We start from the raw sequence: 25939 nt of genomic DNA on the forward strand, positions 1-25939 counted from the left end.
TTTATTCTGAGTGATATTAATTTGTTAATACATTTTATTATTAAAATACATATACTCATGTATTTTATTAATATATATTCTGAGTGATAAGTACACAGATTATGGCTAGCTGTACTTTTTTACTTTTTCTGTATTTTTTTTCCACATTTAAAAAGAATTCCCTCCCTTGATTAAGCTGCCTTAAAAAGTGCAAAGAGAAACCAAAAAGGGAAATAATTATAGATGATACAAATAGCCTAAAACAACTAGGTGTTGAAAGTGTCTGTAATTCATATATCAATTCTTCCAGCCCCAAAAGGCTCCAGACACTCCTTGCTTCTCTTTCCTCTGTCTTCTCTACCTACACCCCAGGAACTGGTCAGTCTATTTTCATGAAAACTCAGAAAGGGGAGCATGTGGCTGGCTCAGCTGGTGTAACATGTGACTCTTGATCTCGAGTCATAATTGAGCTTGAGTACCATTTTGGGTATAGATTATAAATAAATAAACTGAGGGGGAGAAAAAAACGAAGAAAGGTTTGAGTTCTGAAACCCCCACCTTTACCTTAAGCATTACATTAACTAATGACCAAATTCTAGGCTGTCCTCAACAACAACCATCATTTTACAGTTGATAAGGAAGGCCTTTCCCCACACATTCTACTATTTGATACTCAGAAAAACCTGGAGGTTGATACTACTAGCACCCACACATTTATAGATAAAGCTGATGCTCAAAGTAGCTAAGTCAGTCTATAAGCCAGTCTATAAGCCAGCCAGAGGTCACAAATCAATGACAAGTCAGGACTATAACCCCTCAGCTCTAAATTTAATCACTTCAGAGTGATGACTAAATTTCAACTGTACCACATATTCAGAAAACAGGATGGGGGTGTTCACAACACACAAGTTATTCCAATCTAATTCCTTTCCTTCATTCTTCCATCCCTGATTTTTTTTTCCCTCCTCTCTTCTTCCAGACAAGTAGCCAAGAGCAAGAGTGCTGCCACTATTCACTCTTCCCTTCCTTATAGCCATCTATGCTTCTTTTCCCCATAACTCCTCACACAAACAGGCAGAAAGGGGAAACAAGTATTAACAAGTAGTCACTGGATGCTCTCCGTGACAGATGGATTCCAGCACCAAAGACAAAAGACATTCCCACGGCTCTAGGCTTCAGTCTCCTTCCACCTTCCAAGAGTCAGGGAGCAGAAAAAAACTATAGAACACTTCAGAAAAGCCCTCTTTATCAGTTCTAGCAAAAATCCTTTACTAAAGGAATTTAATTAACAGAAAAATATAAAAGTACCAGTTTTTTAATCGGTCCCGGGCTTCCAACTGGGCTCCCACTTCAAAGCTGATTCCTCGTCTGTTAGGTGGATGCTTTGTCATTTTCAGTCATCAGCGGGGCTGCCTTTATTCTCCTGAAAAAGCCAATTAAATATTTATGAAACTTAGGCAAAGTCTGCCCAGAGTGTAGCATCACTCACTACACATAAAAGACAAACAGGTATTATTCAAAACACAAAGCTCCAGGAAACCCTGCCAGTGCCTTCTTTCATGCCTGCTCTCATCCTAACACAGGTGTGCCCTCCACCGGTTCCTCCTGCTCTATCATGCAGCATCCTGTAGTTCCAGGGCTGCGAGGAGACTCTCACTCAACACTGCTTACCAAGGACTCACCTATAAGGGGCACCTCTCAGAACTCCAAAAAAACCAATTGCTCTCCAGGTTAAATTCAATCATTTGCTAATGCATAGAACAAGTATCTGCTCAAAAACTATTTAGAAAAACAGTCAAGACCAAAAGAGACAGTTCCTGTCCCCATGAAGCCTCTAGTCCACTGGGAGAAGACAAAAATATAGCCACTCAGCAGATAAATAGAGGCACCTAGGTGACACAGTTGATTCAATGCTCGGAAGTTCGAGTCCCAAGTCAGACTCCATACTGTCAGTGCAGAGCCTGCTTGGGACTGTGTTTCTCTACTTCTCTCTCTGCCCTCCCCCCCCCCACTCACGTTCGTTTTCTCTCTCTCTCTCTCTCTCTCTCCCTCCCTTGCTCGATCTCCAATACACTTTTAATACACTTTTTTAAAAAGTAGTGTTATTTAAAAAAAAAGATTACTGAAACAACTGCAATCTGCAACTGCTATGAATTTTAAGTACTACATAAGAAGTAAACAAAAACTAAGACACTGCCTTCTGGCCCTTTCTGAAAGGCTAGACAAGAAAGATCTGTTTGTACTTTCTTTAACCTATTTATATTTTCTGCCTGTTCTTGAGTTCATTCCGACAACTTATATTCTTAAGTAACTCTTTATCAAACCTTTGGGTACTGGGATTGGTGGTCATTTTCTAGGTGAATAAAATTTATCTTTAGGAGCCAATGGTGGTTCTGATGGAGACAAGATGTAGCCCCTTTGAGCTCTTTTTTGGGGCACTTAAGCAGGCCACCTCCGTACAGCAAGCTATCTCAAACTACATCTTCTCCCACTAAACTTTGGGTCTCAAAAGCCTACACTGCCCAAGCAACACAAGAGCACTGCCAAGGGCAACATCTGCCTCATACCAGGAGCATAATCTTTGCAATGGACTGAATGTAGGAAAAAAAATCACAGAAGTGGACCCTCTTATCTGATGTGTAATGCCACCACATCTTAGGAAGAATTTGTTTGCAATACATTACACAAAAAGGCAGAATCGTAAATTACACCATGTTGAGCTCACAGTAAAACTCATGTGTGTTGGGGCACCAGGGTGGCTCAGTTGGTTGAACATCTGACCCCTGATTTTTGCTCAGGTCATGATCCTAGAATCATGGCGGGGGCACTTGGGCTCTGCACTGAGTGTGAGGCCTGCTTGGAATTCTCATTCTCTCTCCTCTCTCTCTCTTTCTTTTTAGCCCTCTTCCACGCTTGCGATCTCTCTCTAAAAAAAATAAAAAACAAAAACAAACAAACAAACTCATGTGTGCCTAGGGAAGCCTAGCTGACTCAGTCAGTAGAGCATTATAAGTCTTGATCTCCCAGTCATGAGTTCAAGCCCTAAATTGGGCGTAGTCTGCTTTAAAACAAAAACAAAAACCATGTGCAAAAAAAAAAAAAAAAAAAAAGATTGGTAGAAAAATGGGCTGTAGGTGATTGTTTTCCTTTTTCTTCTTTTAAATAACCTCTACCCAACATAGGATTCGAACTCACAATCCTGAGATCAAGAGGCATATGCTCTACCAACTGAGCCAACCAGGTGCCCCTGTTCTTTTCCTTTCAAACAGTTTCATAAACTTAAGTTTTCAAATAGAAATATTCCAGAAAAAAAATATGTAATTTGGAGGATGAGCTAAGCATTAAACAACCAATTCTGAAGAGCTGATACTGGGGAACACTGTAATCCAAGTCAAATGAAGGCAGAAATGGTTGACAGTTGTATTAAGGAACCTAAAACATTCTAATAAACTGAAAAGTTATTATGGTAAGAAGCAGTGTTTCCACTATAAGGACCCTAGGAAAAGGAGAGTCAGAGGTTTGATGTCTTTACCTAACATTCTCCAGGAAAATGAAATATCAAATCTGATAGAAGTAAATCCAATCAGTATAAAACTCTTAATTTTGGCTTGACCAAAATACCACATCAAATTTTCTACCTTTTTATCTGACTTCATCCATAAGAAGCAATATACAAATTAACAGTTTGGCCTCCCAGATTATATAAAAAAGTGATGCTGGCTGGCTCACCAGGTAGAGCAAATAATTTTTTTTTTTCAGAGAGAGGGCGCAAGTGAGTGAGGGGCAGACAAAGAGAAAGAATACCAGGAGGGGCAGAAAGAGAAAGAAGAGGGGCTCACCTGAAGCAGGCAGGAGCTCACTGATGTGGGACTGGAACTCACAACTGTGAGATCATGACCTGAGCCAAATTCAAATGCTTAACGACTGAGCCACCCAGGTGCCGGACCATGATATGGGGATTCTTTCTCCTTCTCCCTCTGCCCCTCCCACACACACACACACACACGTGTTCTCTAAATAAACTTACAAAAGAAATTTAAAAAAAGAAAAAGAAAACAAGTGATGCCAAACAAGAAGAAAGGAAGAAAAGCAGAGTAGCACTGAATACTCACTGAGCTACTAGTATTTGCCAGACTTTATGCAGGGGGACAGCTCCCTTTTATAGACGCCATGTATGTAACATAATATGATGGGATTAAAGGCTTGCCCTTGAATCCCCAGATCCACCCCTTACTAGCTGAATGAATTTAGGCAAATTACCCCTCTGAATTTGTTTCCTCTCCTTAAAAGGGGTTAGTGGTGATAATAGTACCTATCTCGAGGCAGGGTGTGAGGATTAAATGAGATAATCCATGTAAAAGGCACAGAGCTGGTACAAAGTAAGGACGATAAAGAGTTATTAGCTATTAATAATTATTTTTTAAAGATTTTATTTTATTATTTAATGTTAATTTATTTAGAGAGAGCAAGAGAACACAGACATGCAACCTGAGAAAGGATAAAGAGAGGAGAATGAGAGAGGGAGAGAGAATCCCAAGCAGGCTCCGTGCTGTTAAGCAGAGCTAGATGAGGGGCTTAATCCCACAAACTCTGAGATCACAACCTGACCCGAGATCAAGAGTCAGACATTTAAACCAACTGAGCCACCCATGCACCCCAAAGATTTTATTTTTTTAGGCAATCTCTACACCCAACGAAGAGCTTGAACTCACAACCCTGAGATCAAGAGATGCATGCTCCACCAACTGAGCCAGCCAGACAGCCCTTGATAATAGATAACTCTATTACCACAAATGAGAAAATTAGGCTTAGCATAATTTGGCTAAGCTTCAGGTGCTAAGTGACAACCCCCAGAACAAAAACCTCAAGTCTGCTTAATTTATAAATTCTTTCACCACACAAATTCTCCTCAGGTACCCAAGGAGGCTTCCCACTAAAATACAGGAGGAGTGTGGGAACAAGGCAGTAAATGAATAAAAATGAGCAAATTATTCCCAGTGGCTCAAAACAAAAAAAGGAAAAGAAAAGAAGAAAATTGCCAGAAGGTCTTCCTTACAAATGAACTAAAACCTGTTTCATTTTAACTCTGACCCACTTGTTTGAAGTTTCAGTCCCTGGTATCACAAAGAATAAGACTAAGGACTAATCCGACTTTGTGTCACATCTCCAATCTTCCCTCCACTGTTCTGAGGTGGCAGCGTTTGTTTTTAGATTTCACATTAAATCATTCAACAAATGATTAGTGAGTACTATCGGTAAGGCATTGTGCTGGAAATAAGGAGTAAGAAATCCAACTCAGTCCCTGCTCCAGTCTACCCATAAAGACAAACACAAACACTGCTGGAAAGAGATAAATGAGCTCTAACAAAGGGCAAGGGACGTGCCACTCAATAAATCATCTGAAAGTCTCAATTTAATTTTATTGCTGTTGTTACGTAAGCTCTACGCCTAATGTGGGGCTCGAACTCACAACCCTGAAATCATGAGTTCTATGTTCTACGGACTGAGCCACTCAGTACCCCAAAATCCCAATTTGACAATGGGGCGCCTGAGTGGCTCAGTCAGTTAAGCGTCTGACTCCTGAAATTGGCTCAGGCAGCGATCTCACAGCTGAGAGATCGAGCCCAGCATCGGACTCTGTGCTGAAAGCACAGAACCTGCTTGGGATTCTCTCTTTCTCTGCCCCTCCCCTACATACATACGCTGTCTCTCTCTCTCTCTCAAAATAAATAAATAATCATAAAAAAATAATTTGACAACTATTAACAAATAAAAAAGAGTTCCAGACAAAAGCAGGAATTTTAAAAAAATTACCTAAGAAGTACTTTTTTTCCCCCTCACATTTAGTTTTAAACAAATTATTTTCAAAAAGGCTAAGATTCTGTGGCTTTTAACTTATCCATTCTTCAGGGCCTTAGCTTTTTCTTCCAAAAAGCTCCAGCTTCCAAAATAAGAGTTAAAGGGAATATGTTCAATAAGGACATGGAGGAAAAACTAAGAGAAAAAAACCTGACGCAATCTGTATTTATATAGGATTCAATTTTCAAGTCTTGATAGGACTTCAAACTACTCCTTTACATTCAAATTCCTCTACAATGGGAACCACTGCCACAAAGGATATAGAAAGACTTATTTCCTTAAATACAGTATTCAGAGTCAGGCTCCGGTATCAATAACAATGAAAGCTTTAATTGTGTGCCTTGTAATACTGTTTACAGGGCACTTTCTCAAACTGGGGGAAAATAACTGCAGCACATGTGACAAGAACTAACTTCCCATATTAACGAAGAGTGCATACAAACCAGAACAAAAATGTCAAACAACTCACTTATTAAAGAAAATGCAAATCAAAATAACAATGTTTCACTTCTAAGGCAAAAAATTTAAGATAACTAGGATTTGCAGGGATGAGGCAAATAAAGCATTCTTATACACTGTTGGTAGAAGCATAAATTGGAAAATCTTTTCTAGAGGCAACTTGGCACTATCTACAAAAATGCATATACCTGCAACACAGCTGTCCCACTGCCGGTAATTTACCCTACAGATATATCCCCCAAAGTCTGCCAAATTACCTCTAACAATGATTAATATGGCTTTGCAATTTCTACGGCTAATATGTTCATCAAAAGGGGCCTCATTAAGTGAATTATGGTTCATCTATACAACAGAATGTTGTACACCCATTAAAAGGAATAATGGCAATCTGTAGATGCTAATATGGAACCATCTGCAAGACACACCGTCAAGTAAAAAGGACATGGTATAGGGGCACATGTATGGTAATATCCTTTTAATGTAAACAGATATATAGACACACTATTACAGCGTATGTATAAAATTATTTTTTTAAACAGTTTACTGTCAAGTTAGTTTCCATATAACACCCAGTGCTCATCCCCACAAGTGCCCTCCTCCATGCCCAACACTCCCCCTTCCCCTCCCCCTACCCCATCTGCCCTCAGTTTGTTCTCGGCATTCAAGAGTNCTTGCCATACAGAAGCTTTTAATCTTGATGAGGTCCCAATAGTGCATTTCTGCTCTTGATTCCCTTCCCTTTGGGGATGTGTCAAGTAAGAAATTGCTGCGGTGGAGGTCAAGGAGGTTGTTTCTGGCTTTCTCCTCTGGGTTTTGATGGTTTCCTATCTCACGTTCAGGTCCTTTATCCATTTTGAGTTTATTTTTGTGTATGGTGTGAGAAAATCATCTAGTTTCATTCTTCTGCATGTTGTTGTCCAGTTCTCCCAGCACCATCTGTTAAAGAGGCTGTCTTTTTTCCACTGGATACTCTTTCCTGCTTTGTCAAAGATTAGTCGGCCATACATTTGTGGGTCCAATTCCGAGTTCTTTATTCAATTCCATTGGTCTATGTGACTGTTTTTGTGCCAATACCATACTGTCCTGATGATGACAGCTTTGTAGTAGAGGCTAAAGTCTGGGATGGCAATGCCTCCCATTTTGGTTTTCTTCTTCAATAGTACTTTGGCTATTCGGGGTCTTTTGTGGTTCTATACAAATCTTAGGATAGTTTGTTCTAGTTTTGAGAAGAATGTTGGTGCCATTTTGATTGGGATTGCATGGAATGTGTAGATTGCTTTCGGTAGTAATGACATTTTCACTATATTTATTCTTCCAATCCATGGGCATGGAATGTTTTTCCATTTCTTCATATCTTCTTCAATTTCCTTCATAAGTTTTCTATAGTTCTCATCATACAGATCTCCTATATCTTTGGTTAGGTTTATTCCTAGGTATTTTATGGTTTTTTGTGCAATTGTGAATGGAATCAGTTTCTTGATTTCTTTCTGTTGCTTCATTGTTGGTGTATTAAAATGCAACCAATTTCTTTACATTGATTTTCTATCCTGCAACTTTGCTGAATTCATGGATCAGCTCTAGTAGGCTTCTGGTGGAGTCTGTCGGGTTTTCTATGTAGAGTATCATGTCGTCTGTGAAAAATGAGAGTTTGACTTCTTTGCCAATTCTGATGACTTTTATTTCCTTTTGTTGTCTGATTGCTGATGCTAGGACTTCCAGCACTATGTTAAACAACAGTAGTGAGAGTGGACATCCCTGTCATGTTCCTGATCTCAGGGGGAAAGCTCTCAGATTTTCCCCATCGAGGATGATGTTAGCTGAGGGCTTCTCATAAATGGCTTATAAAGTTATTTCTTAGAAGGAACCAAGAAACTGTTTAAGAACTTTCCCTTAATGAGAGGAACAGAACATGAAAATTTAACCTTTCATTTTTTATCTTACTATATTGGTAGAATTTTCCAACCTTAAGAATGTATTTGTGAGGGCAAGGGGCCTGGGTGGCTCAGTCAGTTAAGCATCTGAACTCTAGATCTCAGCTCGGGTCATGATCTCATGGTCTGGGAAATGGAGCCTGGCATTGGACTCCATGCTAACAGCTCAGAACTTGCTTGGGATTTTCTCTCTCCCTCTTTCTGCCCATCCCCTGCTGGTGTGAGCGTGCACACACACTCTTTTTCTCTCAAAATAAAAAAATAAAAAGTAAGTAAAAAAATTAAGGGGCAACTGGATGGCTCAGCCAGTTAAGCATCTGACTTTTTTTTTAATGTTTATTTATTTATTACGAGAAAGAACGCACAGGAGAGAGGCAAAGAAAAAGAATCTTAAGCAGGCTCCATGCTCAGCACAGAGCCCACTGCAGGGCTCGATCCCATGAACTGAACCACGAGATCATAAGATTGCAATCAAGAGTCAGAAGCTCAACCAAATGAGCCACCCAAGCACCCCAAGTGTCCAACTCTAGATCTCAACTCAGTTCTTGATGGGTCACGAGTTCAAGCCCCACACTGGGCTACACTCAAGGTAGGGAGCCTACTAAATAAATAAATAAATAAATAAATAAATAAAAAGTAATTTTTTAATGTATTCTTTATAGTTTTTATTTATTTTCGAGACAGAAAGAGACAGAGTATGAGCGGGGCAGGGTCAGAGAGAGAGAGAGAGAGAGACACAGAATCCGAAACAGGCTCCAGGCTCTGAGCTGTCAGCACAGCTCCAGGCTCTGAGCTGGCTCTGTGCTGACGCGGGGCTCAAACCCACGAACAACGAGATCATGACCTGGGCCGAAGTCGGACACTTAACCAACTGAGCCACCCAGGCGCCCCTTAATGTATTTTTTAAGAGAGAGAAAGAGTGTACATGAGATGGGGGGGAGGGGTGCACATGAGCAGAGGAGGAGCAGAGGGGCGGAGGAGAGAATCCCAAGCAGCTCTGTGCTATCAGCACAGAGCCCAACTCAGAGCTGGATCCCACAAGCTGTGAGATTATGACCCAAGCCAAAAATCAAGAGTTGGATGCTTAACCAACTGAGCCACCCAGGTGCGCCAAGAATATACTTTTTTTTCACTGTCAACAGGGATTATCTAGTTGGTAAAATTTTAATTTTGGATTACTTCTTTGTTATTTCCTCATATTTTAAAAAATATTATTTAAATATGCAAAAGTCCTTTCATTCTTATACTGTCATACTAGACCTTGACAACTGCCTTGTGATCTAGTTAGGACTACATGTAACATTCCTGTGGTACAGAAAGAAAACTGAGGTGCAGAGCAGCCAGCAGCCTCAGAGGTCCTCCAAAGCAGACACCCTGTTGTAACAGGTAACAAGATCTTCCCAGAGATATACCAACCACTTCTCAAAGGCTCTTCCTTTAGGGGCTCCTGTGTGGCTTACTCAGTTAAGCATCTGACTCTTGATTTTAGCTCAGGTCATGATCTCACAGTTCATGAGTCTGAGCCTCTCATCAGGCTTTGCACTATCACCTTGGGATCCTCTCTCCCTCCCTCTCCCTCTGCACCTTCCCCTGCCTGTGCACATTCTCTCTTTCTCTCAAAATAAAGAAACATTAAGAGGAAAAAAAAAAAAGGCCCTTCCTCTCTCCCTTAACAAAGTTGTTACTATGCTTATATTCATGCTTTTAGATATAAACAAACTTTGAATAGAGGCAGGAAGATTAAGTAATTGGCAGCTTTTCAAATGTTGTGTCAGAATTATCACACCATGACATAACAAGCAGGAATATTTAATTCCTCAGAAAGGTCAAAACCTAAGACTGGCCCAGCTGTGGAGAAACTGAACAAACTATTGCCTAGGGCCCTCACCATGGCTGTCTTTTTATACCTCAATTTGCAAGCAAGGAACATGCTGTAAAACTGCTTACACACTTAGACTCAGTAACTTCAATGTGAAGAATACAGCCCAGGATAAAAATAAATCATTTGTGAAAATGAGGGGAAAAAAATAGCTCTTTAGTTAAAACCCTAGGGACAGTAGGTTTAGTTCACATGTTTAAGGGGCACCTGGGTGGCTCAATCGGTTGAGTGTCCAACTTTGGCTCAGGTCATGATCTCGCAGTCCATGAAATTGAGCCCTGCATCAGTCTCTGTGCTACAGCTCAGAGCCTGGAGCTGCTTCTGATTCTGTGCCTGCCTCTCTCTCTGCCCCTCCCCTGTTCACACTGTCTCTCTCTCTCTCAAAAATAAAAAAAATAATAAACATTTTTTAAAAATTTTAAAAACAAGAAAGGGGGAAGGGGCAGTGAGAAACAGAGAGACAGAATCCCAAGCAGGCTCCGCACTGGCAGCATGGAGCCCAACGTGGGGCTCGAACTTACAAACTGTGAGACCATGACCTGAGCTGAAACCATTGGATGGTTAACCAAATGAACCACCCAGGTGCCCCTAAAAACAAGAATATATTTAAATAAAACCTAATGTAAGGGTGCCCAGGTGGCTCAGTCAGTTAAGCGTCGACTTTGGCTCAGGTCATCATCTTACATGGGGCTCTGTGCTGGACAGCTCACAGCGTGGAGCCTGCTTCAGATTCTGTCTCAGTCTCTCTCTGCCGCTCCCCAACTCGTGTTCTGTCTGTCTCTCTCTCTCTCTCAAATATAAACATTTTTTTAAAAATTTTAAATAAATCTAATGTAGTAGGACTACACTACGTGCTCCATTAAGGAAAGGAATGACTGGGGCGCCTGGGTGGCTTAGTTGGTTAAGCGTCTGACTTTCGCTTGGGTCATGATCTCGCGGTTCGTGGGTTCAAGCCCCGCGTTGGGCTCTGTGCTGACTGCCAGCTCGGAGCCTGGAGCCAATTTCAGAGTCTGTGTCTCCCTCTCTCTCTGACCCTCCCCTGCTCACGCTGTCTCTCTCTCTCTCTCCTAGAAATAAATAAAAAATATTAAAAAAAAAAAGGAAAGGAATGACTAATGCTCAACAGATGCTGAATAAATGAATTAAAAAATAAAATGATGATGATGTGAGCTAACCTTACAAAAGGAGGACAGAAAATACCCTTAGGCAGACTAACAAGACCTACTTAACAAGCATTTATAATAATAAACAATAGCTACTTAACTCTACCTATATTAAGTCATGTAATCCTTACAACCACTGCAGAGGTGGGTGGCATTAATTCTCATTGTAAAGATGAGAAAACTGAGGAACAAACTTAGAGACATCCTAAGACATCCATCTGGTAAGAGGCTGAGCCAGGACTTGAACCTTAGCTCCTACAGCTCCAGATCCTTAACCACTACCACATGCTTGTTTATGAGGTACATCCTTGAGTTCTCTTTCTTCACTTATCAAATGAGGATCAATAATGGCACCTATCGGGGCACCTGGGTGGCTCAGTCGGTTAAGCGTCCGACCTCGGCTCAGGTCATGATCTAACGGTTCGTGGGTTCGCGACCCGCGTCGGGCTCTGTGCTAACAGCTGGCTCAGAGCCTGGAGCCTGTTTGGGATTCTGTGTCTCCCTCTCTCTCTGACCCTCCCTTACTCTGCTGCCTCTGTCTCTGTCTCTTTCTCTCTCAGAAATAAATAAAACATTAAAAAAAAACTTTAAAAAATAATAATAATAATAATGGCCTCTGTCTTGGGTGCTATGAGAATTAGGTGAGAAAAGATCTGCAAAGTCCCTACTTGACTAGCTAAAAGTAGGAACTCAAAAAATGGCAGCAGAATTTTCTGAACTCATATTTACAGTTAAAGTACTGAAAAAAATTCAGGGTTTCATTTTGGGAGAAGTGAAAGAGTACTATAGCCAGGTAACAGGAGGTCCTGCCCTCAGCAACCCCATTGTGCTCAAGAAGGAACTGAGGGCTTAAAGTAATAAAGAATTAAAGTGATAGATGGGTATGGAACAAGACCTTTCACCGAGTCAGCTGAGACAGAGTTAGGGGAAAATAAACCCTGGGACACTCAAGGAAAGAATGTCAATCACCAGAAACTACAGAACAAGCTTTGTGATAACCCAACAGTGCTTACCACCAGGCTTGCATTTAATGGTGATAGTGCCTCTGAAACTTAAAGCAATCTCCTTTCAACGGAGGGACACTTCAAGTGAAAGACCAGCTTAAATCTTCATGCCTCCTTCCTTCAATCAATATTTACTTAATGCCTATGTGCCAAGTTCTCGAGATAGATACCAGGAGAAGACTACCCCAACCCTGTTCTCTAATGGGGAAGGCAGGCAATAAACAAGATACGCAACAAAAATAATCTCTGTCAGGATAAGCACTGTGGGGGAAAAACCCAACAAAATAACATGAACCAGTGACGTGGGAGGACCACTTTAGATAAGGCTGCTACAATCTACGGCCATACCACCCTGAACGTGCCCGATCTCGTCTGATCTCGGAAGCTAAGCAGGGTCGGGCCTGGTTAGTACCTGGATGGGAGATAAGGCTGTTACAAAGTACTCTGAAGAGCTGAGGTCTGAGCAGAATTCTAAATGACCAGGAGACCACCGTGAGCAGATCCAAGGGAAATTTTTCGACCAAGGGAAAATCCTAGAGACAAGGTGCCTCTGGTGGGAATGAGCACCCCTCTCCTTCACAGCACTAGGAGGTGGAAACTGACTACCCTGCAGCCCACGGTGCTGTCCCATAAAAGCATGAACAGTATCAGCAGGTCCAGTGACACGGCAATCTCACAGGAGGAAGTTTCCAAGAGTACTCTTTGCCAAAGTTCTGTCTTGGAGGATGGTCAGGAGTACTTAAGGATGGGAGCACAAACAGGTTTTACACTCAAATTCTGACCAATTCTGGCTCCACTCATTGTTGGCTGAATTAAGATGAGAAAAATCACTGAGCCTCTCTGTTAGCCCATCTATAAAATGGAATTGATAACCCAACCCCTACTTTCGGGGTTCTTGTGAGGAATAATTGAGTTAATGGATGTCCAATACTTAGCATAGTAAACACTAAATATTCAGTACTGGTGATAATGGTTGTATAATAGAGGAGTACTAGCAAAAAGGACATCAGGCACAAAGATTAGTCAATAAATATTAAATGAAATACATGAAATATTAACAAAAAATATCCAATGTACTAGGGAACATAAGAAGTATGTCTTTAGTCCTGGGAAAGTGACAAGTTGGTTGAAGTAGGAGCAAGGGCCCCTCCACCACTACCCTCTTTTCCTAAAAGGACACAGAAGAAAGACTGAGTCTAAAGCAAAGACAAGTTCCATTCCTCAGGCTTTCCCCAGATCACACTGTTAAGAGCTGAATTAAGCTCTTTTATTTGAAGGAATAAGGAAGGAAGCAAAGGATAGGGGGAAAATCAGGAAAGGAAGAAGGAAAAAAAGAACTAAGGCAAAAATTCTCCACCCTCTTTACAGACTCTTGAAATGCTTTCTCCAAAAGCCAAGCTTTTCCTTCCACAATTAAAATTCAAACAGAGCAAACACAATTTGAGTTTACTCATTCTAAATTACTGAGAATGAGTCGGTCAAATCAGTGGATCTTCCCAGAAGCAGTGTCCAGTGTCCTAGTGTCCAGGCCTGGCTCCAGAATATATTTGCTCAGTGACCTCTGGCACCTTACTCAACCTCACTGAGCTAACCATCCTACCCTCACAACCCTCACAACCCTCACAAGTTCCTTCTTTTCTCCTCATCACAGTTTAAGGATAGAGACTGGCCAAATGTGCCAAGCTAGGAAACATAGGTATCACCCTTGCCTCCACCCCACAGTCACCACTTTGTAGCACCTACTTCTAAATCTCTTCCAATTCAGGCTCTCATCAATTCTAATCCAATTACTACAACAGCTTTCAGTGGAGCTCAAAGCCCCTAGCCACAACCACGCTAGATCCAAATCAATATTGTCTTTATATATATAAACTGACATCTTCCGACTGCCTATTTTATTACAGACACTATTCTATGTGCTTTATACAACCATCATCTCATTTAGAATCTATCTTTTAGGGGGCGCCTGGGTGGCTTAGTCGGTTAAGCGTCCGACTTTCGCTTAGGTCATGATCTCGCGGTTCGTGGGTTCGAGCCCCGCGTCGGGCTCTGCGCTGACTGCCAGCTCGGAGCCTGGAGCCTGTTTCAGTCTGTGACTCCCTCTCTCTCTGACCCTCCCCTGCTCACGCTGTCTCTTTCTCTCTCTCTCTTAGAAATAAATAAAAAAATATATATATTAAAAAAAAAAAGAATCTATCTTTTAGGTTTGTGGTAATGATGATGATGATGATGATGATTTTCTTTTTTTTTTTTTTACTTTGAGAGACAGAGAGGGCATGAGAGGGGGAGGGGCAGAGAGAGAGGGAAATACGGAATCTGAAGCTCTGACAGCTCAGAGCCCAATGCAGGGCTTGAACTCACAGACCACAAGATCATGACCTGAACCAAAGTCAGATGCTTAACAGCTGAGCCACCCACATGCCCCAATTCTCATTTTTTTAATGAAAAAACTAAGGTTTAGAAAATAAGCTGTTAGGGCACCTGGGTGGCTCAATCAGTTGAGCATCCGATTCCATCTCAGCTCAAGTCATGACCTCACAGTTTATGGGTTTGAACCCCACGAACAGTGTGGAGCCAGCTTGGGATTCTTTTTCTCTGACTTTCCCCCACGCATGGGTTCACACTCTCTCCCTCCCTCCAAATAAATGAACTTTAAAAAAAAAAAAAGCTTTAAAACAATAGGAAAGTAGGCTGCAACTCTTGATCTCAAGGTTTTGAATTCAAACCGCATATAGGGTATAGAAATTACTTAAATAAATACAACTTTAAAAAATTTTTTTCAGGGCGCCTGGGTGGCTTAGTCGGTTAAGCGTCCGACTTTCGCTTAGGTCATGATCTCACGGTTCGTGGGTTCGGGCCCCGCATCGGCCTCTGTGCTGACTGCCAGCTCAGAGCCTGGAGCCTGTTTCAGTCTGTGACTCCCTCTCTCTCTGACCCTCCCCTGCTCACGCTGTCTCTCTCTCTCTCTCTCTCCTAGAAATAAAAAAAAAAAACCTTTAAAAAAAAATTTTTTTTTCTTAGGGCACCTAGGTGGCAGTCGCTTAAGGATCTGACTCTTTATTTCGGCTCAAGTCATGATCTCACAGTTCGTGAGTTCCAGCCCCAAGTCAGGCTCCATGTTGGCAGTGCAGAGCCAGCTTAGAATTCTCTCTCTTTCTCTCTGTCCCTTCCCTGCTTATTCTCTCATGTGCTCTCTCTCTCTCTCAAAATAAATAAAATTTATTTTAAAAATAAGCAAATAGATAAAATATTGTTTTTAAATAGGAAAGTAGGCAAGCTTAGCAGAGGGGCAGTACCACACAATGGCTAGGTGCCAGAACTCTGGAGTAAGACAGCCTGGGTTTGGATTCCCAGCTCCAACATTTTCCAGATAACTTGCACAAGTTATTTTCTCTCTGAGCATCAGGCTCCTCATCTGTAAAATAGGAATGGTACCAGTACCAGCTTTACACCTTCATACAGGTGTTGGGAAGAAAGAAACTACTTAGCACACGGCCTCGCTCTCAGGGTCCTGCTCTTGCAGCCACACAGCTAGATTCCTTGTAGTTTCAGCCTCCAGGATCTTTGCTCAAACAAGCTGATTCTTCTGCCCAGTCCTTCCACACCTCCCTGAAGGGCTTGCGGAGCCAGCAGCCCACTCTGACATTCTCCCGCAGCAGTCTGGCCCGCTCTCTGGGCCACAACACTCAGCACCCTACATTGAAACTGCAGGTCTCTGAATGATCTCTCACAAGGCCTTGAACACTCTCATTGGAACCCTCAGCATTCAACAAGCAGTGTCCTTATGTGGTGGTCAGGTGCTTGTTAAATGTCAACTTCCTCACTGCCACAATGGTATTGAAAACAAGAAAAAAGACAAGTATCATTCCCCTAGACAGAGGTAGGGAGTCAAGGAGACAATCACTCAGACGCTCCACAGGCAAATGTAGGAACCATTATTACTCTTTAGGGACAGGGGGAGGAAAGCAAGGCACAGGGAATGAGGCACCTGAAGACACACCACAATTTTGCTCCCTAGGCCTAAGAAAAGTTGTATTCAGTCATGGGAGCTCTAGTCTATAAATGCTGATAACTGTGGAGTGGGTTTGTGTGGCTTCCTTTCAGAGAAGGGGATCCTTTATAAAACATAACTAAGCTATTCTTACAGGACTCCTTAATTGAAATATCACTATATCACAAAAGAAAACTTTTTTTTTTTAATGTTTTTATTTTTGAGAGACAGAGACAGGGCATAAGTGGGGGAGGAGCAGAGAAAGGGACACAGTATCCAAAGCAGGCTCCAGGCTCTGAGCTGTCAGCACAGAGCCCAATGCAGGCCTCCAATCCATGAACCATGAGACCATGACCTGAGCCAAAGTTGGACACTTAACCAACTAAGTCACTCAGGCGCCCCAAGCAAACAATTTAGATATAGAGTCATTACTCCATGGGCCGTACAAAGACATTTTCCTGAATTACAACTGTTTCACTGCATATGGAGTTTTAATGACAAATATATTACTTAATAGTCAACTAATTACCTTATTCTTTAAATATTAACTTATAATTGTGGCACATATATGCATATATATATATGCATAATGCATTTTTCTTTTTTTAAAGTAGGCTCCACACCCAATATGGGGCTCAAACTCACAACCCTGAGATCAAGAGTCTACCAACTGAACTAGCCAGGTGCCCATGGCCTTCATTAATACCAGGAAATGGCTAACATTTACATCGCAGGCTAACTCCTTGACAAATATCTTATTCTCAACAATGCAGAGAAGTTGGCAGTATTATCTCATTTTACAGAAGAAAAGGAGGCTTAAAGCAAATATTTTGCCCATGGCCACCTGGCCAGGTAGAAGAGTGGGGCTTTGAAAGCCAGGACCTCCTCCAAGACCCACTATACTTATACTACTATTAAAAGTAAGACCTTTGGTGGGGCACCTGGATGGCTCAGTCAGTTGAGCATCCAACTCCTGATTTCAACTCAGGTCATGATCTCACGGTTCATGAGCTCAAGCCCCACGTTGGACTCTGTGCTGACAGCAGGGAGCTTGCTTAAGGATTCTATCCCTCTCTGCCCCTACCCTGCTCGTACACATGCACATGTATGTGTGCGCTCTCTCTCAAAACAAATAAACTGAAAAATATTATAATAACAAGGTCTTTGGAAATAAAAATAAATGAGGCCTTGGGACATCTGCACATTAATGACATTAAGGGATTACTATTAAGTTGTTCTGTGTAAAAAGAAATAAAAAATTTAAGTATCTTTCCCTCTTACAGATACTACTGATATAGTTAACAGATAAAATGCAACTAACAAACAACAGGAAGAGATTTTAAAAACAATCTGTGAGAAATAAAACAATAACAGTATACACTGAACTCTTCACAGTTTACCAAATTTTGATAACCATATACATTAGGTTTTCTTACTCCCACTTTAAAGATTAGGGAATGAAAGGAAAGGGTAACATTTACTGATACCACCAATGATCAATGTGAGGCAGTTACAATGATACTTGAGGGAGGAAACAGAGGTCCAGAGAGGTTAAGTAACTACTTATGCTGGAAGTCAGCCTCCACTGCCCATGCCATGGTGAGAGGCCCAAGAGGTTTAAGCAACATGCCCAAGTTATGTGTGGTCCCAAGATAATGGCAGGTGATAGAACTCAAACTTGGGCATTTTGCCTCCAAATCCTGGTCCTTGCCACCACATCCCATATAGCCTGGATATGATAGGTGCCCTCTTTAACTATCTTGCCTTTCTGAATTACAGAAGTATAATTCTTATATAGATCACAACATAACCAATTTCCTACTCATCAAAGCACAATTAAGGGAGCCAGGGTGGCTCAGTCGGGTGAGCTCAAGCCCATGTTGGGCTCCACACTGGGCATGGAGCCTACTAAAAAAAAAAAAAGCACATTGGACAGCATTCACCACTCCATGGGACCAAGAGACAGTCAAACAGCACAAATCAGCCACTCTCAGGGGCCTCAAGAAAAGGGAAAAGGCAGGCTGAGCTAGAAGAGTTTGGCTTCTACAACTGAGGGATGTTTGCACAGTCAGGAACAAAATCTGGGATGAAATGCCAAGGCCACCTCTATAGTACCTCAGTTCTGAGTTCCAGACTGCCACCTGTTTGATATTATAATTAAAGTTTAAGCAAACCTCTGGGGGGAAAAGTAAGGCATTTAAGTAAGTGTGTAAGAGCAATGGGATCATGCTCACTTTGGCAGCACACACACGAAAACTGGAACAATACAGAGATTAGCATGGCCCCTGCACAAGGATGACACTCAAATTTTGGGCATTTTGCCTGCAAATCCTGGTGTTTGTGAAGTGTTCCATATTAAAAATAATAATAAAAATAAAAAAGAGCACTGGAATTGCAGGCAAAGAAACTTGGACTCCATTAGCCAAATGACCTCAGACAAGTTATTTAATCTCAGTTTCCACGTCTACTAGATGAGGATAATAGATAAATTGTAAAGATTCAATAAGCTCCAACAGTGCTCAAAAAAAATGCTGGCTATGTTTATTATTATTGTAAAATATCCACATTTCCAGGCCAGGTTTCCACAATCTAGAAATCCCAACACCTGTGCACCTGTAGAAGCAACAAAGGTACGTCAATCCACTTTGCTATGCACCTTTTCCACGTGGGAAAGAGACCTCTTAAAAATCAAGTCTTGGGGGGCGCCTGGGTGGCTCAGTCGGTTGAGCTTCTGACTTCAGCTCAGGTCATGATCTCATGGTTCGTGGGTTCGAGCCCCGTGTCGGGCTCTGTGCTGACAGCTAGCTCAGACCCTGTAGCCGGCTTCAGATTCTGTGCCTCCCTCTCTCTGACCCTCCCCTGCTCACCCTGTCTCTCTCTCTCTCTCTCTCAGAAATAAGTAAAAAAATAAAAAAATAAATTTTTTTAAATCAAGTCTTGGGGCACCTGGGTGGCTCAGTCAGTTAAGTGTCCGACTTCGGCTCAAGTCATGATCTCGCAGTTCATGAGTTCAAGCCCTGCGTCAGGCTGTGGGCTGGCAGCTCAGAGCGTGAAGCCTGCTTCGGATTCTGTCTCTCTCTCTCTCTCTCTCTCTGCCCTTCCCCGCTTGCGCTTGCTCGCTCTCTCTCAAAAATACACATAAAAATTTGTTTTAAAAATCTGGTCTCGGGGCGCCTGGGTGGCTTAGTCGGTTAAGCGTCCAACTTTCACTTAGGTCATGATCTCGCGGTTCATGGGTTCAAGCCCCACGTCGGGCTCTGTGCTGACTGCCAGCTCAGAGCCTTGAGTCTATTTCAGTCTGTGACTCCCTCTCTCTCTGACCCTCCCCTGCTCACGCTGTCTCTCTCTCTCTCCTAGAAATAAATAAAACATTAAAAAAAAAAAATCTGGTCTCTACTAAGACAAAGAGAGCTTGAAATAGTCATCTTAGATGCCTGAGAGTCAGCCTTTAAAATCCTAGGATTACATTCCTGACATGGGATAATCTCTCGTCAAATCATGAAATCAAACCATCTTTTTTTTTTTTTTAAGTTTATTTATTTTGAGACATAGTGTGAGCCAGGAAGGGGCAGAAAGAGAGAGAGAGGAGAGACCGACCCCCAAGCAGGCTCCACACTGCCAGCGCAGGGCCTGACTTAGGGCTCAAAACAATAAACCTCAAGATCATCATGACTAGAGCCAAAACTGACTGAGCTACCGAGGCACCATTTTTTGTTTTTTTTTTTAATGTAAGCTCTATGCCTAGTGTGGGGCTAGAACTCACGACCCTGAGATTAAGAGCATGCTCTACAAACTGAGTAGAGCCAGGCACCCACAAACCATCATTTTAAATCCTTCCCCAAAGTGCATGGATCCAGGCACCACCTCCCTTTCATACAAACTGCCCTATTTATGCTTGGTGACTCACAATAGGCTCCTAAAATTTTATGGGATTTCTGCAAGCTTGTTACTTCCATTATTTGGTCAAAGAAAGCAAAGAACATCTGGATATCTAGCCTAAGACCTAGAAAAGTTGTCACAGCATTATAAATCAGGGTTTCAATTTTTGGGAGGTTACCCTAAGTTCAGGTCAGTCAACAACTTATAAGGGGCAGTTGCTGAGATAGCTGAATAAAACAGGAACATCCTCCCTTTCTCTGAGCTTACATTACAACCAAGGAGGCTCTAACTAAGCACACATTTTGGTTTAAAGAATGTTTATCTTGAAAACTGTAAACTTCCCCCCCAGTAGCTCCTAGAAAGGAAGGGAGGCTGGAGAGTTATAGACAACCTTGAGCCCTGATTTTCAGGCAGTGTCAGCAATTGCCTTTGAGGATAATCAGGTGTTCTCAAAGAACGGTTAGTTTTACTCACTGATGAAGTTATTTGAAATCTACTTATCCCCTTTAGCAATCTCTTTGTCTGAGGTTTTATGGCTGTGTCGTTAGGAAGAAAAGCACTTGGAAGTCATTTTTAAATAGTGTTTGCACTCAGAATACACTTTCAAATTACACTTAGGGAGTCTGAGCACCTTTAATGCCCTGGAAGAAGTACCAGGTAGCTGATTCCAACTGATATGCAAGACCTTTCGGGGAAGAAGACTAAAAGCATTACATCACACTTTCCTCAAACTCCAGCCAAAAGCAAACTACCTGCTTCATTTTTAAATTTCATTCTGCCTACCCTGCTAATTTAAAGCAAAAAAAGAAAGTTGGGGTGGGAAGGAGAAGAAAACACTTTTTTTTTTAAGAAAACACTTTTTAAATATACATCAGATAAGAAAACTTACAAACTTGGTTGTATGTAAACTACAAGACTCCCTCTTAGTGATTCAGGGATGTACCTAACACTGAAGGAACACTAAAGAACACTGAGAACGTTAGGAAATTCTGGTTCTTTTGGTTTTGGTTTTGGTTTTGCAATTTTGAATGAGGCAAAGCATGGAACTGGCAGAGGACATAGAGGCCGAAGTATGCTGAAGTTGGGTGTGAGGACAAGCTGGCTGCCTAGGCTAGAAAAGAGGCAGTGGCAAGAGTGACTAGGAGGGAATGATTGGCAGCCTGCCCAACAGAGCACGTGAAGGAAATCAGATCTGCTAACAACAAGCTCCCACAGACACTGGGTTTCTAAGCAAGGTACTAACAAAGACTCAGAGCAGGGTAAGCCTTGGAGATAATCAGCCCCTCATTTTACAAATGGGGAGAATGAGGCCCAGTAGCATTAAGTGACTTGCCTGAGGTCTCACAGTGAGTGTAAGAGCTGGGACTAGAGCCAAATCCAGATCAAATCCGTTAGTGAAGAGGATCTGACATTCATGTGAGGGATGAGGGGGAGGGGGAGGCACAGGACACAAAATAGTCTAGTCATTCAGGTTTGTCCTGATTAGGGCCCAGAACAGGATCATTCTGGATAAGGCCATGACAGATGACAGCCAGGGAAATAGGTACAGTTGACATAAGACATTTAGGGAGGGAAAACACACTGAAACTTAGAAATAGAGATCTTGGTACAAAAACGGAGACAGCATCCCAAACATAGAATCCCCATCAAAGAATGTCACCTTTCCACCAGCATTCCCCTTTGTGAAGCTCTCACAGAGATAAGCCAGGAGCTTCTATCCAAAGTCCAGACACCTGCCTTTCCCACGCCCATTTCCAGACCTAGAAAACCAAGGACTCCTTGGAAATTCAAACACCTAGGATCCTGCTGACTTGGGGTATCTCAGACTTCCAACCCACAGTAGGATGACAAATGAGGAACTAGAGAGACAAGATGGCTAACTATATCAGCTCTGAAGTATTCACTAGAAGACTCTATGTCAAGAATGATGTTGAGGGGTACCTGGGTGGCTCAGTCGGTTAAGCCTCCGACTTCTGCTCAGGTCATGATCTCACAGTTCATGGGTTCCAGACTCATGTCAGGCTCTGTGCTGACACGTAGCTCAGAGCCTGGAGCCTGTTTCAGATTCTGTGTCTCCCTTTCTCTATGACCCTCCCCTGCTCACACTGTCTCTCTCTCTCTCTCAGAAGTAAAACATTAAAAAAATTTTTTTTTAAAAAAGAATGATGTTGACACGTGGAACACCTGGCTGGCTCAGTCAACAGAGCACTCACCTCTTGATCTCAGGGTTTTGAGTTTGAGCCTCATGTTGGGCACAAAGTTTACTTAAAAAAAAAATTAGGGGTGCCTGGGTGGCTCAGTCGGTTAAGCATCCAACTCTTGATTTTAGCTCAAGTCATGATCTCACAATTCGTGAGATGGAGCTCCACAAGCAGTGCAGAGCCTACTTGGGATTCTGTCTCCCTCTCTCTCTGCCCCTCTCCTGCTCATTCTCTCTCTCTCTCAAAATAAATAAATAAACTTAAAAAAATTATGTTCACAATTAAGCAAGAAATATTTAAGCATTTAAATTTGGCAAAATACATAGAAATTCAAACTGACCAAGAAATTTTAGCCATGGCTTTAAAAGCTAAATGCTAGAATAACTATAATTAAGTATAACTCATAATCCTCAGAAGGGGAGCATGGCCTTGTAGAAACTTGAGGGGATATCTCTGGATAAAGTAGAAAATAATACCCCAGCAAAAGGCTAGCCACTATCTTTTTGTTTCCAGAGATATGGGTGGGCTTTGTGTATAGAAACCCACTACTCAAAGTATAGTTCAGTAACATTAGCATTACCTCGAATTAGAAATGCAGATACTGAGGTCCCACCCTAAACCTACTAGATAGATAAAAAGGAGCATGTTAGCAAAGACCCTCCTTCCATAGGTGATTTATACCACATGCAAGTTTGAGAAGCACCAATGTAGAATACTTTAAAGATGCACTGTATATAGCGGTACCAAACAAAATACCAAACAGGCATATTAAAGAGACAAAATACGTGCTCACTTTCTGTAATCGTATTTTATTAGGTACTGCTCAGACAGACTTCCAATGTTTTTTAATCAATTTGGTACTTAACTAACGACCATATGATCTAAATGTGGCATATATCTCACTTCCTGAAATAGAACACCTTAGCTCTAGGGCTTTCATGAATATGAAATATAAAACAGCTTAGTTGTAGCTCAGAGCCTGGAGCCTGTCTTTGGATTCTGTGTCTCCTTCTCTCTCTCTCTTTCTGTCCCAACCCTGCTCATGCTGTCTCTCTCTCTCAATATTAAATAAAACATTTAAAAAATTAAAAAAAAAATGAAACAGCTTAGTTGTTCTGAAAATGCAATATGGTTAATTTTATTCAAGTTCCCACACTGAGTTCAGAGCACTTTTCCACAAGCCCCATTAATTCCTACAGGTCCCTGGGAGTATCATTAAATCCCCCAACATCCCCAAGAAGCAGGTGCTTGGCAAACATCCAATCTCCAAATGAGATTCAGAAGGACATGGTCCTGAAAATGCAGTACCTTCCTGCCTCAACCTGACAGTGTAGCTTCTCAGGCCCAAACTCTCTCCCCCACTGAGGCCTCATACAGCTGCACACTCAAGTACTTCCCAAAGGGAGAAAGGTCAGATGTATCATTATCCCATAAGCACTTGGGATTCCAGCTGTGGAGAAATTAATCCGGTTAGGGGTTCAGGCAGAGAAGCCCTGAATAAGATCTGGAAAGGCAGAGGATAATACAAAAGAAAGAACCTACTGAGAGGCTTTTAAAAGACAAGAGGTCCCAGATATTTGGAGATTTTAAGGTGGGGATTGGGGACAAGGCTTGGCAGACATATGAGAAAATGATGAGGAGAGATAAGTATCCATCCCCCACCTGCACCTCAGAGACAAGAACAAAAAGAGCAATGAAGAGATCCCTTTAAATGACCTCTTTTCTTGATAAAAGGAAGAAAGAAAGCCAAAGTAGGGAGGAAGCTTATGAGCTGGAAGCAAGACTAGAAGACTCTCTTCATATTTTTACCCCAAAATGGGGGGGGGGGGAAGCAAAGGAGAACACAGTACCCATCTAACCAGAATCTTATTTTTAATTTTTTTTAATGTTTTGTTTATTTTTGAGGGAGAGATAGAGCATGAGCAGGGGAGGGCCAGAGAGAGAGGGAGATACAGAATCCGAAGACAGGCTCTGAGGTAGCCATCAGCACAGAGGCCGACAAGGGGCCCGAACCCCTACAGTGAGATCATGCATGACCTGAGCCGAAGTCAGACGCTTAACCGAATGAGCCACCCAGGCGCCCCCATCTAACCAGAATCTTATAGGAAGCAAACCACCCGGATAATTAATAGTCCTGTGAACAACCAAAGAAATGCAAAGGGATTCCTTTCCAGTTTAAATCCGTGCTGGACTGTAAGGCAGTCCTGGACCTGAGGCCACCTCCAGCACAAGGAGTATAAAAGGGAAAATCTCCAACAACACCAGTAAGCAGAGCAATATCCAAAGGGAGTTAAAACCAGAAAAATGCAGAAAATGGGATAGGGCAAGCCAAGATAGAAGAGTTTCTGTTAGTAGAAAGCAGAAAGATAAAAGATAAAGTAGACACATATGCAGGCACCCTTTGGGAGAGGGAAATCTTCCCCTTGGGGGAGGGGAATTCAGGAGGTGTGACTATAGGAAGTGTGCTCAGAAAAAAGGCCACAGAAGCAGAGAAAGTGCTGTGCTTAAGAAAGATACTCATTCACCAAAGGAAGGAAGAGGAAATGGGTGCCCTGACCAAACAGGGAGACCACCTAAAAGGGAAATGGGGTTCCAAAGAGGAAAGGAAACTGAGGAATGAAAATGTCTTGGATAGCAGGAAAGCTTAAAAGGATAGGAGGCATGCTAAAGAACCAAGGATCATGGCCAGGGAATGAGAGGACTTAGAAAAAAAATGTGTCCCCTCCGAGATTTAAGAAGCATCAGGAAAGTGGCTGCACCCTGAGAGCTGTGTAACCAAAAGGGGTGGATTCTGTACATCTTGAAGGCACCGGAAATAAATACACTCAGAATGAAAACCAATCTCTCCCAGGAAATAAGGTAGTTTAATTTGAGGAACTCATGAAAATGGGTGCAACCCCAAGAATACAGTAACTAGAAAAAGCAATGAATTCCTTTATTTGTGCAACTGCAAATATCTACCTTTACACTTCAGGATTTGGATCGCACTTTTTCAGTAGACTCTGGAAATGAGATGCACCCCCACTTTTGAAGGGCTGGGGAAAAGAAGTGGCCCCCGAATTTAAGAAATCTTGTAAAGCATGTGGGGCCTGGAGAAGGGGATTATTCCTTGGATTTATGGGACTATAACTCCCAAAACGTTGGTTACCGGACCCCAGATTTCAGACTCAATAATGGGGCAACCCCCAAAATTTGAAAGGGAGTGCATATTCAGAATTGTGGCTCGGAAAAGGGAGTGTCCTCCCAGTTTAGGAGGCGGTGCTTGGGAAATGTGGTATATCCTCAGTTTGAGGAGCTTTGGAAATTAAGATAAGCCCCAGGGCTGGAGTTTAAGTAAGGGGGTGCACCACATTTTCTAAACTATAGAGGGGACACTCCCATGGTCACAGAGGCTTGAGAAAGGGGTGTGCGCCTCAGAATAGGATGAAAGAGTCAATAAAAGAAAACGCGTTCCCAAAGCACAAGGCAACAGCAAGGGATGGTGGTAGAGCTCTCGGGGGCCACACAGCTAGGCTCTAGCCCTAGCCCTTACCCCCCACCCCCAACACGGCCCGCTCCGCGCCCCAAGCCCGCACCCCGCCGCCCTGCCCCCCC

At 42.2% G+C, this 25939-nt stretch overlaps 1 protein-coding gene and 1 non-coding gene across 2 annotated transcripts in view; one reads left to right on the forward strand and one right to left on the reverse strand.

Moving 5' to 3' along the window:
- The window catches only part of LOC144235777 (PHD finger protein 20), a 124675-nt gene that overhangs the window by 98537 nt on the left and 199 nt on the right, over window positions 1-25939 (reverse strand). Inside the window, exon 2 of the mRNA XM_077769385.1 lies at window positions 1288-1402. Coding sequence (XP_077625511.1) covers window positions 1288-1370 — 83 coding nt within the window. The 5' untranslated portion in view covers window positions 1371-1402. The remainder of the gene's footprint in view (window positions 1-1287; window positions 1403-25939) is intronic.
- On the forward strand, window positions 18492-18595 carry LOC144235817 (U6 spliceosomal RNA). Its single transcript, XR_013336322.1, has one exon. It is a non-coding gene; the product is annotated as a U6 spliceosomal RNA (small nuclear RNA).

This window comes from Crocuta crocuta, unplaced genomic scaffold (genome assembly GCF_008692635.1).
Source record: "Crocuta crocuta isolate KB4526 unplaced genomic scaffold, BGI_CrCroc_1.0 scaffold445, whole genome shotgun sequence".
Taxonomy (NCBI): domain Eukaryota; kingdom Metazoa; phylum Chordata; class Mammalia; order Carnivora; family Hyaenidae; genus Crocuta; species Crocuta crocuta.